The following is a 17,028-nucleotide window of genomic DNA, read 5'->3' on the forward strand; positions in this document are numbered from 1 at the left end:
CAGGACCCAAATTTTCAGTGCATCTGCCTCTTCCACCCACAAAGGCAGCCTGCATCCCAGATCACACTTGGTGCGCAGATCCCTGGCCCATTGCTCTCATCTCAGTGAGATGAGAGTGTGTCTGTGCATAGGCAGTTTGGTCCTTTGACATGAGTGGAATGTGGCTCCCCAGGGGGAGGGGAGATGGCAGGTACAGGCAGATATTTGTACCAGGATTGTTCTAGTAGCACATTGCAAGAACCCAGGTGGTATATGGAGGACACACTCAGGTAGCAGGATAACAAGATTGTGCCCTTGTATATGTAGCTGAGATTTCTCCTGAATGTTTGACCACAGTCTTCTGGGTAGCTCTTCTAAAAGCCATTCTCTGATGACATTTGTCCCACCCTGATCCAGGTGACCTTTCAGGAGACGGTGACAAGCCTCATCCGCAGGGCCTTGGACCAAAATTTGTTGCAGCATGAGGATGTGGACAACTTTGAGCTGCTGTATATGATGTCTGAGGATGAGAGTAAGTAGGACAATCAGACAGTGGGGAGACATGATCCACAGTGGGCTCAGGATAACTGACAGCCAAGAGAAAGTGGGCCTTGGCCCCAAAATACCAAAGTGTGATGGGCCTGGCGGAGACTCTCAGGGGTTGTGGGTGTTTTGTGGTATAATCCTTGAGTGCCACCTAACAATTCTCTCCACTTCGCTCTGCAGAAATCAAGGTCTCTGACCACTCACTCGTGTGTCTGTCCATGAATCTGGGAGTACAATATTTCATCGTGAGGAAACGCCCCCAGGTCAAGGGAAAGGAGGTAAACACCTACCTTATTCAAGCTGTGCATGTGCTGCCATTCCACTCCGACCTGAGGAAATAAGAAGCCTCAGCACCTGGACATATTTGCTGGAAGCCCATAGAGCCAACTGACAGTCTGGGGTGGCTTTGTGTTTCTGGGTTTGCTGATGTTCCATCCCCCACAGTTCTCAGAATCAACCTGCAAGTCCTCCAGGCCGCTTTCCCACAAGCAGGTGGGAGACACCTGCTTAATTCGTGTCCACTTAGAAACACAAAGTCCAGAGATGGCCAAGAGTGTTCTGGTAAGCCTGGGAGCAGGGGTGTCCCGTGGTGCTTACACCTGGGTGGGGAGCAGACACTGGTCCAATACCATGGACTACTCATGCCCTCTTGAATTTGGAGCTTCTGGATGATCAGGAGGATAGATGGGAATCAAGAAGGGAGAGGTCAGTGTGAAGGGCTGGAGCTGAGATGAGCGAGTGCAGCAGCTTGTCCACTGCCATGTCTGAGGGAGTCTGTGTGTCAGGTGGCAGCATGCAGTCCAGAAGGGCAGGGACAGGTATGGGTGACAGATGAGAATAGGACAGGAACTAGGTTGCAGGTTCCCTTGTATGGGATGCTGACGTCTATGGAGGAGGACAGCAGTGTGAGGTTCTCCATGTTCCTTGAACAAGGAGCTGAGAGAGTCTCTCTGCAGAGTCGATATGGATGTGGAGCAAGCACACTAAATGTCCAGGTAACCCAATGACCACCCTTGCCGGATGAGGTGCCCTCCTACATCCCAGCCAGCACTGAGCCTCTGGAGGCCAGGAGCTCTCGTGGCTATCTTTCAGCACTCCTGTGTGTGGTCATGTTCCTGGGTCTGTTTTTGGCCCTGGCAATCCAGACCAAAGCCTCTAGGTTTCGTGCCTAGGCCATTCCCAATGCCGCCTGCATCCTTGGGCATACCTGGGATCTTGGAGGCTATTGTCCCATTCCTCCCAACTTGTGGGATGAGATTGCATCTGTATGCAGGTAGTGGGGTCCTTTCACTCCGAGAGGAGTGCAGCTCCACAAAGAGCAATGGCAGGCCCAGGAGGTCCTATGTACAAGGATTGGGCTAGTAGCCTGTGGGAAGAGCCCACACGATGAGCAGGAGGTCAGCCTCAGGTAGTAGGGTCATGGGTGTTGCACTTGTATTTAGAGTGGAGGTGCCTCCAGAATGCCCCTGCCCACTGTCCTTGAGTAGTCACTTCAAGGCCCATTTCCTGAAGGCCTGTCTCCCATGCTGCTCCAGGTGACCTGCCAGGATAGGGCTCCTGTTGTCATCCGCAGCGCCCTCGACCTACACTTCCTTACTGAGGAGAATCCAGAGGATTATGAGCTGGGCCAAATCATCTCTCGCCGTCAGAGTAAGTGAGACAATCAGATAGCAGAGAGCAAGGGTCAGGATGTGGACTCAGGTCAACTCTTAGCAACAAAGAGTAGTCTCTGACCCCCAAGAACACTCCAACAGGTGTGTTGGGTTCGTGCACAAAGCCAACTGCACTTCTGCTGGTGGAAGGTCTTGAGGTCCAATAGTATACCCCAGTGGATATTGCGGCTCCCCACCAGGTGCCCTCCCCTGGACATGAACAGGCATCCAAAGCTGACATCTTTGAGGAGTGAGGAGGAAAGCCTCTCTCCAGGAGCAGTATGTTTTCATGGTCTGGGATAGGAGTGGTTTCAAAGGAACATGGGAATGCATGGGCTAAAGAGGGAACTGGCATTTTGTGGACTGAAGCAGTACTATTGAAAGCCTTCTGTGTGACCAAAAAAACCACTGCCTGGGCAGAGCATTGCCAGGATTCTAGCAAGCAGTAACAGGATGAAATTGGGAAGAAAACACAGCCTGGGAGACAGCCTGAATCATCTGTTTTTGCATAAATTCCATGGTCTTACGCACCTGAGTCCACTAGGCAAGGAGTGATCACAATAGCCAGGTTGTGATCCCTAACTAAAGTGAGATGAGGGCTTCCTGAGCACTTAGCCACAGAGCTCATCTGATAATAATGCCAGCGCTTTTTTGTTCGTTGGTTGGTTGGTTGGTTTTTGTGAGCCAAACACCACAGCAGCCATTATCCCAGCCTATGTACCCTGAAGACCACCATCCCTATGAGTTCTAGGATCACTTGTCTCCTATCTTAACCTACTGTTAGGTTAGTAGAGTCTATGGAAGAGGAAGTCTGTCTGGGGCCTTGGTAGCCTAAGAAATTCATAGCAGAGATCTCCACATCCAACCCAGAAGGGATGGAGAACAGGCTCTAGGTTAGAGGAGGGCGACAGGAAACACATGTTCAGAGGAAGGAGAAGCGGCTGTTGTATTCCCCCACTCGGGGTCATGGCACCACTGGGCCATACACCATGTTGGAGGGAAGCAGTCCCTTTGCTGGTCTTCGGAACCATTGTTCTCAGTAGGGCAGTATTTGGAATGTGGCCTCCATTCTCAGAAGCCTGGTTCACATGGAGGCGGGCTCCACCAACGCAGAAGCATGGCTCTAACGTGGCATCCGTGCTGGTCAGCCTGTCCTCACTGTGGCCATACTTGAGGAAAATAACTCAGAGGAGGAATCCTAGGCCTTTTCTCTGGGTTTCATAGCTTTCTCTTTGGTTGTGCACTGAGGCTGTCCATAAAGCTCTAGTGTGTGGCAGTGGAGAGCTCCTCAGCCCTTGCCACAAAGGCATAGACTGGGAGAGAGAGAACGAGGCTGGCAGAGAGGGAGAGAGAGAAAGATGGAGAGGGAGGACCTCTACTTGGAGAATGAGGATTCAGTGGAGCCAACAGGAACAAGGTACTGTTGCCCAGGGCACAACCCTGTTTAGGTCTTCCTCCAACCATGCTCAACCTTTCTTCCAGTCCCTCCCACCCCCCAGTAGTGTATTCATCTTGAATGAGAATTTCATGTTGACATCAGAGCACTCACCATCCAATGCTTCCCTCCAAACCCACCTATGAAGATGGCTCATGTGGGGACTGAATCTTCGGCACAGGAGCCTTTTGTGGGAGATTTCAGATGCCAACCCTAGTGGTGTGCTTTGGCAGATGCAAGAGGACCTGAGATATTCTGGAGTCCAAAGCCTTTGGTAGGAACAGACATTAGGTCTGTTGAAGTGCTCTGCCTAGTTCTTCCTCAGGGAGGACTGTGGAGGCTGTCTTTGTTGGTATTGGTGCTGAATTGGAGAGCTCTCAGGTGTGTGGCTCTGGCCTTTTCTGGCACAGGCTCTCAGATGTTGGCGTGTCCTAGGGAGCACCTCCTGAGTGCCACCTTCTTTTTGTACACCCCTCTCTCCCCAGAGCTGAGGATTCCAGCAGAGGCCAACGTATTTTATGCCAAGAATCCTCACAAAAAATCCAACTTTGTGCTGAGGAAAAGGAGCCTCTCCCAAAAGAATGATGGGTGGATCCAGCCTCAACCTCCCTCTCGTCCTGGAAAGAAGGCTCCAGCCCTCCTGAGGATGCTTGCAAAACCATTCTGCTGCTGTGTGCCTGGGCGGGGCTGAGGCAGCCCAGGAATATTTACATTGATTACTATTTTCTTCAAAGTTTGAATCTATAGTTTGCCATTGTCCTTGACCTTGTTTAGTAACACAGTTGTTACTCTATCCTGTATTTGTTGTTTCCATTAATATATTATTATTTTAAAATACATATGTTTTTGTTACCTGATCTACTGTGATGATTTGAGTATACTAAATGTAGCAGTGATTCCTAAAGGACACATCCAAACCAACAGGAAGGAATGTTTCATTCTATCAGCAAGAACTTTGGTTTTTAGGAGTTTGGCAGATGGCATTATCTGAGTCAGTTTTCCAATGGGGGCAATGAAGTATCGGCTATGATGGTACAAACACAAACAAAGACACACAAACACACACAAGAGCACACACACTCACTGAGAGATAGATAGACAGATGGAGTTGGTCTCTGCTGAAATACTTTGGAGACATGGTTCTGATTTCTCCCCTTTTGGAGTATTTTCAATTGCACAAGGTGTCTTGCAAATGAACCCATGTCTGAGGAAGACATGCATGTGTACTTCACATGCCACTTTTCACATAGCAGGAAGGTCATGTAATATTTTTCATGCAGCTGTCTTTTGACTGTGAACCATCCCATGAGGTCAGCTGTGGAATTTTCAACTTGTAGCATCACAATGGGGATCCACTCTTTGGATTTGGGGATATTTCCGATTTTCTTGATTCAGATTGGAATGATATATATATTAGTTTTTGATGAAAATTCTGCATTTGATGGTAATGAATGTCGTGCATCTAGGAATCTGTAGAGTGCAGACAATGAATGGATGCCTACTGTTGTCTGGACTGGTCTGAAAAGTCCTGTAGCATCTGAGCATGTGTGAGGGCTGTACAGGTCTTGCAAAAAGTCCAGGTCAGATGATCCTGCACAAAGCTGAACTCCTAGTGGTCTCCACAACAGTGTAAGGGCCAAGGAGAAACACACTTCCACACAGAAGTTGGGAAGCTACCTTATGAAGGTGATCATAGATATGGGATCCTCTTGGTAGGACCCATTTTCTATTGGGCCAGAACTGTGCTCTGAATGTGGTTGCTAGAAGAACTTGGAATTTTCTAACTGAAGCAGTTCGTGCAAGCTACTTCCACTTGCAGGAACAAAGTGTGTTCTCATTGAGCACTTTAGGCTGTCCCTGGTTGAACTAGAGTGTCAGAAGCACTTGTAATGATTGGCATTCATGGTTTCACATTGAAGCCTCTGTGCCATCTGTCAACCAGTGATGGCTGCAAGTGGGGAATGGAAGCCATTTGCTGCACGCAGTTTCAACTTGCAGGACTAACTTTGTTGTAAGTGGGCACATGGTGTTTTTCCTGTGTGAGCTAGAAGAAAGCAAAACTGCTTCTTACAGGTGACAGGCATGCTTTCACATTGAAGCTTTTGTGCCGTTGATCCAAAACAGTTCACTCATGTGGGCACCTGCACTTCAACTGTATGTTGTAAACAAGTGTGACAAATGGATGTCAGTGAGACTCTGGAGAACGGACCTTCTCAGCTGGTCCTCTTTCCTCCTGCAAGTTGGTGATCTCTTTCTGTCACACTTTGTGTTTCATGCCTGAACTGTGCTCTGAATGTGCTTGATGAGAACAGTTTAGAAGTGCAGAAGTGAAGCTGTTTGCAGAAGCAGCTTCAAGTAGCACAAGCTAACTTGTTCTCATTGAGCACATGGAGATTTTTCCTTAGGTGAAGCAGTGTGAATGAGAATGGCTTCTCAGAGCTGGTAGGCATGTTTGCATTTGGCAAACATTGCCATCTATCACCCAGAGTTCCTTGCATGCAGAAACCTTCTTTTTAAGTGTTCTCAGAAAGGTCTGATGAGTGGATTTCCATGGAATTTCGTGGAATTGATCTTTTCAGCAGTCCTCATTGGCTTCTCAAAATTGGTGATCCTGGGCACAAGGACTCTCTTGCCAGCCAACATTGTATTTGGGGCCTGACCTCGGCTCTGAATGTGCTTGCTGAGAGTAGTTTGGGAGTACAAAAGTAAAGCAGTCTCTCAGCAGCTTCAACATTCAGGAGCTCATTTTGTTCCCAGTGAGCACATTGGGGTTTGTCACTACTTAAACTAGTATGAAGAACCACCTCTTCTCAGAGGTGGCAGTTTCCCTCTGAAGCGTCTGTACAATTGGTCAATGCGAGTTCAATGCAGGCAGGCACTTGGATTTCAAGTGAATTCTGTGACAAACAATTGAGCAATGGATTTCAATCCACCTTGGGGAACTGCTCTTCCCAGTGGGCCCACAGTTCTCCTCCAGTTGCTGAACCTAGGTCCAAGGGCTCTCTTGCTAGCACTCTTTGCATATGGGCTGAAACTGTGCTCTGAGTATGCTTCCTGAAAATATTTTGGAAGTGCAGCACAGAAAAATTTTGGCATGTAGCTTTCATATTAGGAAATGACTTTTTTCTCATCGTGCCCATTGAGCTTTGTACCTGGCTGAAGTAGCCTTAAATCCAATGGCTTCTGAGAGCTGGCAGGCCCAGTTTCCATTGGAAGCAACTGTGCCCTTGGTCAATGGCAAGTTGGTTACTGTCAGGTACCTGCAGTTTCAATGAGTTTTTAGAAGGAGACCAAGGGGATAAGATGAAACTTGTGCAATTCATTTCCTAATCAATGTTGGAGATGCTAGGCCAGAGTGGACTTTTGCAATGATACTTTCTCATGTTTTTTTCAGGAAATGTGTTCTGAATGTGCATCCTGAGATGCATTTGTAGGGGGCAAACAGAAAAAGTTTGTGCACAAAGTAGATTTGTTCTCAGTGAACACGTGGCCGGTTTTCCTTGGTTGAACATGCAGGAAGTAGAACCTCTTGTCAGAGCTGATGGCACCATTTCACTTGGAACCATCAATGCACTCAATAAAGCAGAGGTCATTGGAAACAGGGTCATGCAACTTCAAGATAGTTTTCAGAATCCGTTTGAGGAATGGATTCCAAAGAATCTTTGAGGTATTGACCCACCCATCAGTCCTATCACTTCCTATCTGAGCCAGTGCTCCGAGGTACAAGGGCTCTCCTGCTAGCACACTTTGGATATTGAGCCTGAACTGTTCTCTGAATGTGCTCAATGAGAAGAGTGTGAAGTGCAGAAGAGAAGCAGGGTGTACAAACAGCTTCAATTGCAGGATGTAAAAGTGTTTCTAGAGAGCATATTGGGATTTGGGCTTGGTTGAACTAGTAGGAATTGGAATCCTTCTTAGAGCCAGCAGTTACGGGCTTTACTTAGAAGTTTCTGTGTCTTGTATAAAGCAGAGTTTGTTGCTCATGGGTACCTTCGTTTCCAGTGAGTTTTCAAAAAATTTGAGAAAAATATTTCAATGAAACTCTGGGCCATTAATCTTATCAACCATCCAATGTTCCACGTGAATATTGGTGGTGTCCCAAGGGATCTCTGGGTAGCACAATTTGCACTTTGGTTGTAAATGTCGTCTGAACGTGCTGGCTGAGAAAGCTTGGAAGTGCAGAACAGAAGCATTTTGTGCAGGCAGCTTCCAATTGAAGGATCGGTCTTGTTCCCTGTAAGCACATTGAGGTTTGTTTCTGGTTGAAGCTGCATGAAGTGGAACCGCTTCTCAGAGCCGGCACTCTCAGTTTCTCTCTGAAGCATCTGTTCCATTGGAAATGTAGATTCCCTTCAATAGGGCCTCATCTAGGGAGCCTGCCCATGTGCCTCCCACTTGATTCAAACCTCCAGTGCACTTGTTGTCAAAGCAGGGACTCCGAGGAGAGAGGGGCTCTCCATTCTCCACACTGACATCTCTCAGCAGGGAGGACTCCTCCATGCTTGGATGGCAGGGCTGTGATCACCTGGGAAGGTGGAAATAGGAGGCTGGTGGTGTTCCTAGCCAGGATGCTGGTGATTGCAGTGCATTTAATCTATGGATCTCAAGGAGCCTTATGCTGCAGATTTGTGTACTTCTGCATCTGTATGCACACAGTTCTTCATGTGGGGAAAAAGCAGTGTTCTCAAAGTTTGCTTTATATTATACTCAACTGGTAATTTACAAACCCCAGTGTCCCATCTTAGCCCAGAGCCATTCCATCAGCCCAGGGCCAGTAGGTGGTCCAGCGGTCAGTACTATGCACAGCTCCCAGGTGGCTCCAGTGTGCAGCTGAACTTGACAGCCAGTGTAGTGTAAGATTTGCCCTTGAGGTTAGAATTCATTGACTTCCTCTTATGTCATTTGACTAGTCAGGATGTCTCATTAACTATCTGTGAAATCTTCAAGTTAGCAATCTCTGGTCATTTCTACCCTCTGAGGCACCTGGTTCAGCGGTTGGTCATGGTCATGGGTAGTCCTGGGTCACAATGAGGGAGAAGAAGACAATAATGTGGAATGGTGGTGTAGAGAGTAAGGGTGGGGCCAGAGCCCACACTGTGGTTAGGGTAGGGAAGGGATCTGAAGAGACTACCTTGAAAGCGAGCTCTGGCTGCATTAACCAGGAATCAGGGCCTGGAATTGGAAGCCATGACAGGGCTTCTGACTAGAAAGGACACATCCTTCTGGGCTGAGTTGGAGGTCCATCCAGGCAGAGGCAAACAGAGAGGATGCAGGAGAGGGGGATGGTCTAGATCACAGAGCAGCTCCGTCATCATATCTTAGAGAATGGATTTTTTTCTTCCAGTTGTTGGTAAATGCTAATTCATTTACGTGTTACATTCACATCCACCTCGTCCATTGGAAAGGCCACTCAACCACCATAGGCAGTGATATCTTGGTGGATGTGTGCATTCTAAAAGGAGGTGAGGTTGGCGCCAATAGAGTGTGTGGGCACTCAGGCATTGGCAAGCTTGCTTTGGAGAGTGAATCCTCTAAATGTTATTGGGATGGCTTTTGAGAGCTCCTGTGGTTTGGCTAGACGTAGAATTCTTCCACACAATTTAGCATGGTGTATATTTTAGAGAGCATGATCACTGAGGGACAGCTTGCTGGTTTGAAGCTGTGAGCATTAACATCTTTCAAGTTTCTCACCTGGAGTTGGCTACCTACCACTGGTGACAGTGTTTTGCTAATGCTGAGCAATACTGAACAAGTCTCTGGGCCAATAATCCATTGCTGAACTACATCACCAACAAAAAGACACTGAGTGAAGGTGAGGACCAGAAGAGCCCGGGAACCACCTGACAGCAGCCCTGAAGTCCTGAGCTCTGGCACATCGTATGCCAACTCAACTGGGTATCAACCTTGTCTTCCTGGGCTCATTAGAACTGTGTGCTTCAACTTTCAGAAGCAAATGCAGAATGACAGAATCTTCTCTGAGGACACTTTTCTAAGTCTTATTTGCAGCACGTCTTCACTGGAATGAGTAGTCATTTGGCATTCTGTTGTACTTAAAATTTCATGAGATTCTACCCCTACTTGGTAGGTTGTGTGAAAGTGACTCGGCCTGAATGCATTTTACATCCCAAAATATGGCTTGTCTTTCCTCCTAAACCTATCAGGGCAGTCAGAGCAGCCAAGGAGTACTATAAATTCAGGCATAAAATGCCCAGATAGACTGGGATCACTGTACATCTTTCTAGAACCTTCTTTCATGCTCTGGCTTCCCTGAGGTAAAGTGTGGGGACTCTGGGATCCAGATTTGTTAGAAAGTAGTTTTCTTGTAAGGCGATGCTAGAAAATTCCAGGTGGGAACAGGAAGTGATTAGGAACTGGAAGACAGGGTGTACCAGCCAGTTGTTGTCACTGAGTGACTAAACACAGTTCTGATAAGGAGTGCTGGGGGTCCATGTAGATCATGTTATTAATAGAAGCCTTCCTACAGGGTGAGAGAGCTGGGGGTTCTCCACCCACTCCTGCCAGCCATGGCAGGATTCTGCTGCTGGCCTTCACTGTAGGCAAATGGGCCATGGTGCTGGGGGCTGGAGGTCAGCTGGGGTGTGAAGAAATGGCATAGTGCTGGACAATGTCATCCAGCTTTAAATCCCCAGACTAGAATCTTTAGCAGGGCAAGGTCAGAGACTGTACTCAATGCAGCATCTACTTCTCAGCATAGTGCCAGGCACACAGCAGACCTTCATCAATACCCATGGAATGCGCTGGCTCACCCCAGCCCTGCTCCAGGCCTCTCAGCTGGGCTCTCTCTGCTGGTCCTGTATGTTCTTGTATATTCAGCTCTTGCTTTTTTGTATTTCGCTTTCCTGAATTATGTCCTCTTTCTCCACACTCCTGTGGTCACTCTTTCTCCACACTCGTGTGGTCCCAAATGGCTATCTGGCGGGGCTGTGGCAGAGAGATCTCATTACTACCAGAGATGGAGTTTTTAAACCAAATAAGACACGTGCTCTGCTGCTTAGGATTGTCTTCAGTATAACGTGAGGTAGAAGGTTTGAAATTAGGATTGTCCTCCCAATCTTTAGGCATGTAATCCCTGTGTGCAGACCAGGAAGTGCCCTGGGAAGAAAGGCAGGTGTGGGTTTGGAATCAGAGACCAGCATGAGAAACACTTTCACTGCTTATTAGACAATGAGCTTGGGCATGTTCTGTAACCTCTTGGGACCTCAGTGTTTGCATATATGAAATGGGGATAGTTGTATGACTGACTTCAGGAGGTGGGTATAGATAATCCTAGAAGTGGAGGAAGAAAACACACAGCATGTGTGAAGCACCCCGCCCCCATCTTTAGTCTTTCCATGATTTTCTAAGCAAGTGTTGATTGACTATTGGTTAGAGCATGCCTGCAGATCTACCTGACATCCCGTCTAATCCACACGGATGGAGAAGCTCACTTTTGCCCAGTTGCCACGTTTGCAAGGACACCTTCTAATAGAATCGGATCTAGGAAGCTGGGGTCCCTTTGTAGAACATACAGGATCCACAGCAAAGTTCAAGCCCCTGAGACAGAGGGCTTCTGCTGGTGTCCTCATGTCCTCATGGGCACTGCAATGCCTTTCTCCACTGATGTTCATTGAGAGCCTGGTCCAGGCCAGGCCAGTGCTCCCTGCTGAGGATGTGGCAGAGAATGAAGCACATGCCTGGCTGGCTTGTAGGGGACTCAACAATCGGGGGCAAGACAGGCCAGTGATGAAGACAAGACCAGTTAGTTGACTTGTCTGAAGGTCATGGAGCCAAGCACTCTTCTAAGCACCTTATCATAAAAGCTTCCTCATCCCTCAATAGTTGCAGGAGGAACAGTGCTTTGGTTGTCCCCATTTTCCATAGGTGACAACTGAGGCACTGAAAGATCAGGTCACTTGGCCAAGGTCATGGAGATAGCACAGGGGGAAGTGTTGGCTGCAAAACCCTCCCAGGTGGCTACTGCTTTGGGCTCTTTATCACCCACGGCCTGCAACCTCTTGGTCATGCTGTGGCCCCTGTGACTTGTCTGTCACCAAATAGTGATTCACTGCAGGGCCTTTCCCGAGTCCTCTTCCACCTCAGAGTGCCTGTGTCTCACAGAGAGTTAACCAGTTTCCTGGGCCCCACTGGAGTTCCTGGTTTTGCCAATCTGGGGTGGGGTCTGAGAATGTGTGTTTGTAACAAGGTCTCAGGTGACCATGAAGGTGATGGGTCTCAAACAGGTGACTTTCCCCCTCCCCTTGGGTCATTTGACAATGCCTGGAGACCTTTTGTGTTATCACAAGTCAGGGGTGCTGGTGCAAAACTCAGGTAGAGGCCATGGGTGCTGCTGAATGTCTACACTGCACGGGGAAGACCTCTACAGACTAAGAAGGATATGGCCTGATGGGCCAAGGGCGCCAAGGTGAGGAACCCAGTGTGGAGTACAAGCACATGAACTTGGGTGTGTGAAGGTATGGCCTTGGGGCTTGTTTCAAACGTGGCTTCTGTCAGTGCAAAACTCCAGCACTTCTGAGTGGCAGCGTTTCTGACAAGCTCTGAGCAGGGATGCTGGTGCTGCTGACCAAGCGACCCCACTTTGAGTAGCCAAAGTAAAGTGGAGTTTTTAGGACACCATGAACTTCTCAGAAACGCAAAGTGGACATCTCCTGCATTGGTTCAGAAGGAAAGAAACTCTGAGTTGGAATAATCCTCTTTGGACTCACCTAGTTGCAAGTTTGCCCTTAAAGCAGCACTGAGACAGCGGGGCCAGGTGGGGGACAGAGCTCCACTCCCTCTCCTAGCCCCAGGCAGAGGCCTGCTGAAAATGAGGAGGGAGCAGAGGTTTGTGAGAACTGCCTTGCTTCAGTCCCAAGCATCCAGTCAAGTCTATTGTCACCTGGAGTGGTGGCTTCTTTTCCAGGGCCCATGCTAGCATTGGGGTTTGCATCTGCCTGACTTTCAGTTCTGCAACTGGAAGGTGGGAACTGGCTGCTTGAGACATGGTTGCTCTCTTGGGAGAGGGTATGGGAGAAATGACAGGACACCAAGCTCTCCAGAGCCCGCACCCCTGCCCCTGTGATAAATGGCAGCATTAACAAGGTTTGGTTGAGAGGGTCCCCCAGATTTGTGACTTCCCATGTCTGCCAGCAGATGTCACTATGGCTGGCAGAACAGAAGGCCTTTCAAGAGTGAGCTGGGGGGAGCAGAGAGGGGAAAATATCATCAAATAGAAGGCAGAAGCCAAAAGTACCCTTGGCCTAGCGGGATATGGTCCATACTAACATTTTAGGAATGGGGGACATTCTGCAATAAACCCACTATCAGATCATGTCATTGAGGTCCAGCTTCTGAGATTTAGGCAGAAACTCTCCAATGAAACACAAAGTTCCTGGCTTCTCTCAACTGAGAAAGTCTCCAGGTTTTGGCTCCTGGCCTATATGTATCAGGAAACATTTTCTTGAAGGAAACAAACACGTTGCACTGAATAAACATATATTTGTTGTAGTTTACCCTGAGATATCATATTGACGGGTTTTAAAAATTGATTCATTTTACAAATTCAGCAGCTTATTCTGAAGTTCCATTGCCCTCAAAATCCCTTATGATTGGCACATTAGCCAACAAGCAGAATTCTCTGAAGCCCCAGCAAGAAAAAAATAAAGTCAAATTCCTATTTGTTGACATTTGAGGAAAACAAGGGAGAAGCAAGGGGCCCCACTCATTGGTGACAAGGTCTGGTTGAATATCTTTTATCTAATGCTTACCAAGAACGGTAGCAGAAACAGCACTGGTTCCTCAAACAGGGCAAGAGAGAGGTTGACACAGATGAAGAAGTATGTGGCCATCCGCATGGCCCAGTGATTATAAAAATAATCTTCACACTGAACACATTTACAATACAATAAATGGTTGAAAAAAATCCATGTTTTTATGTATTTGCCCTTCAAAAAAATTGTTAGAAGAACATGTGGAGAGTCTCCTCTGCCATATTGAAGTCATGGGCCACAGCAGGGAGATTGAACCAACCCTGTCCTCCCGAGGGACGAGCTGGGAAGGCTGTGCCCTCTTGGGAGAGTGGTTTCTGTTTTGTCTTTATCCACATCGGTTGTAAAACACCCAAGAAGCCTAAATGTCATCGAAACCTATTGTAAAACAGCAAGGCCCTGTTACAAATAGGATTCGAGTTTTGCCTGCAGAAAATGTGATTTTATTTTTTTCTAAAAATAAATTTCAACTTACAAAGGTAGTCTTAAATTCACAGAAGTATTTGTGCCTCCGGTTCAGAGCAACATTCTTTACAACAGCCAAAAGGCGGAAGCAACCCAAGCATCTATTGGTGGAGGAATGGATCAGCCAAACAGGGTACAAATGTGAGGTGGAATATTATTCAGTCTTCAAAAGGAAAGAAATTCTGAGAGATGTTATACCAGGCAGATCCTCGAGGTCGTGGTATTGAGTGAAACAAGCCAGACACAAAGGAACAGAGAATGACTGATTGATTCCACTGGTATGAGCCTTCTAGAATAATCAGGTCTATAGAAACAGGAAATAGATTGATGGTTGCCAGGGGCTGAAGGGGGATTGAGAGAGAGTTTCAGGGGCACAGAGTTTCCATTTGGGAAGAAGAAAGAAGCTCTGGAGGGCTGGTGGTGACAGCTGCACAACAATGTGAATGTGCTCGATGCCACAGAACCGTGTACCTAATACAGTTAAAACAGCAATTTTTAAGTTGTGCATAAGTCACAGAAATTTTTTAAATCAATTTTTTCTGGGTACTGGGGGTTTAATCTGGAGGTACTTAACCACTGAGCCGCATCCCCAGCCCTTTATAAATTTTATTTAGAGACAGAGTCTCCCTGGGTCACTTAGGGCCTCGCTAAGTTGCTGAGGCTGGCTTTGAACTCCTGATCTTCCTGCCTCAGCCTCCTGAGCCACTGGGATTACAGGCATGCACCACTGCACCTGGCCTAAAATTTAAAAAAATGTAAAGGTAAAATAACGAAGAAATAAAGAAAATGCTTTCAAAATGAATTATAAATGTTTAAAAAGAAACCCTCGATGAAATGATTTAAAGGCTACCATGGAATGACCGAAGACCTGGATGTTCAATTGATTTTCTTTCATAGAAATCAGCTCTAAAACCAAAACATGTGAAATGAAAGAAAGCATGGTCCAATGAGCCAGAGGCCTCATCAGCTCAAAACGACTGGGCGTATGTAGATGAGGGGGTGAGGTCAGTAGAAAAGAAACCTGGCATTATAATGAAGGTCCTGTGTGACCGTGGAGGGCACTTGGCCTCTCTGATCCTATGTGGTATCAGGAGTCAACCCCCACCTCCCCCGGGGTCAGGATTCTATTCCCCTCTAGCAGGGTCAGTTGGATTAGATGTCATCTTTCTCCCTGGGTGACATGTCAAGGCCAGTCCTGGCTCCTGCGGGCAGCAGGTCTCCCTTCTCCAGCGTGAACTCACTGTGCAGACTCAGACCATGTCTGCTTTCCTTCTGCTCTGGGGCCATCATTTCGGACTTTACAATAAACCTGCTGTTTATTGTCCTCCCTTGACTCACGTGTGCCCCTCTATCACAAAAAGATGATTTTTTTTAAAAAAAAGAGGAGGATTAACACCATGCTAATTAGTACTTGTTTGATGGAGACAATAACTCATTTAAGAATTGCTTTCTTGAAAAAAAAAAAAAAGAAAAAAAAGAAGACGTTAGATTTGGAGCCAAGGATATCATGCCTTCAAGCGTGCCTGGGTTTCTTTCGAGCTGGGAGGGGGACAAAAAGACATGAATGCCTGGCATTGACCAAGAAGACACAATTGGCTTCTCTGTGCAGAGGCTGCAGCCTCTGTGTGGGTCTGTGAGGATGATCCAGGCTTCATGGAAAAGCAATGGAGTGGGCTGGAGGGAGGGCCTCGGCTTCCAGATGGACAGCAACGCAGCAGGAAGCTGGAAGGGCCTGTGTCACGTCAGGCGCATGAAATGGTGCCAGCCCTTGACCCCTCCGCAAACAAATGCTTTGAAGATCAAAGGAAGATTTTGAGTGAAAAAAATCGACACCTTGGATGGCTAAAGGATCTGCAAGGCTCCACCTGAAAACAGATTTAAGGTGTGTGTTAAGTTTTCTCTCTCTCTCTCTTTTTTTTTTTTTTTTTTTTTTTGGTACTGGGGAGTGAACTCAGGGGCACTCGACCACTGAGCCACATTCCCAGCCCTATTTTGTATTTTATTTAGAGACAGGGTCTCACTGAGTTGCTTAGTGCTTCATTTTTGCTGAGGCTGGCTTTGAACTGGTGATCCTCCTGCCTCAGCCTCCTGAGCCGCTGACATTACAGGTGTGTGCCACTGCGCTTGGCAAGTTTTCTCTACTTATGAGAGACTCTGCCCACTTGACTTTTATTTTCAGAGCTATCAAATAGTCAGTCTTGCTGCGGTTTCTATTGATCAGTATTAAAACGTGTGTGTGTGTGTGTGTGTGTGTGTGTGTGTGTGTGTGTGAGTACAGGGAAGGTCTGTGACATTAATATCAGTGGCACAAGTGTCTGCTGCAGTAAATGGCAACTGGTGTTACCTTGGTGACTTGTCATATGGGTTTCCCAGGAGGTCAACACCGAGCTTGTGATTGACATGCAGGACTCTCGTTGGAGACTGCACGGGATCCACATCTGTGGAGGGAGGAGCCTGAAGCCAAACCGCAAAGGAGGAGGAGCTTAGCTGTGAAGCCGGTTCCTGGGTGGGTCAGCAAGAGCTCTGAGCAGCATGGTCCTCCAGGCTTTCCCTGCATTGGAAAGAGGTTCTGGGCCAGGTTGATAAGCCCCACGTCCCTTGGTCACTGGATGGGAAATGCCTTTGAAAAGTAGGTATGACTTTGGGCCAGGGGTAGTCTTCAGGCCAGGCAGCCCCCAAAGATGGCTGATAGCCAAAGGCAGTCTCTTGGCCACCTTCATTCCTAAAGGGCAAGCTGAGCTTCATATCACTGCATCCACCATAGGGGATGAGTGACTGGAAGGGAGGGAAAGAGGGAGAGAGAGGAAGAGAGGAGAAGATAGAGAAAGAGGATTTTCTGTTGCTATAATAAAATACTTGAGGCTGGGTACTATATAAAAAAAAGAGGTTTATTTAGCTCACATTTTGGAGGCTAGACTCTCAGATTGGGCAGCCCCATCTGTCTGACCTCTGGTGAGGGTTTCCCTGACTCATCCCAACATGAAGGATGGCATCATGGTGGAAGCACTTGGTGTCACAGAGAGAGATCACACAATGAGACAGGAAGTCAGAGACAGAGGAGGGGCTAGTCTTGCTCTTTTATAACAATCCACTCTTTGAGGAACTAATCAGTGTCCAGGACAACTACATTAATCCTTTCCCAGGGTTATGGCTCCAGTGACCTGACCATCTGCCTGTACCTCTTAAA

The 17,028-nt window shown here is 47.5% G+C and overlaps 1 protein-coding gene across 1 annotated transcript in view; it reads left to right on the top strand.

Annotated features, from left to right (window-relative positions):
- LOC144249866 (uncharacterized) overlaps positions 1-866 on the top strand; it is a 155,046-nt gene extending 154,180 nt beyond the window's left edge. Inside the window, 2 exon segments of the mRNA XM_077792064.1 lie at positions 397-511; positions 706-866. Of these exon segments, the coding sequence (XP_077648190.1) occupies positions 397-511; positions 706-866 (276 nt within the window).
- Positions 867-17,028: the final 16,162 nt, after the last annotated feature.

The sequence above is a fragment of the Urocitellus parryii genome, chromosome 12, assembly GCF_045843805.1.
Source record: "Urocitellus parryii isolate mUroPar1 chromosome 12, mUroPar1.hap1, whole genome shotgun sequence".
NCBI classification, from domain to species: domain Eukaryota; kingdom Metazoa; phylum Chordata; class Mammalia; order Rodentia; family Sciuridae; genus Urocitellus; species Urocitellus parryii.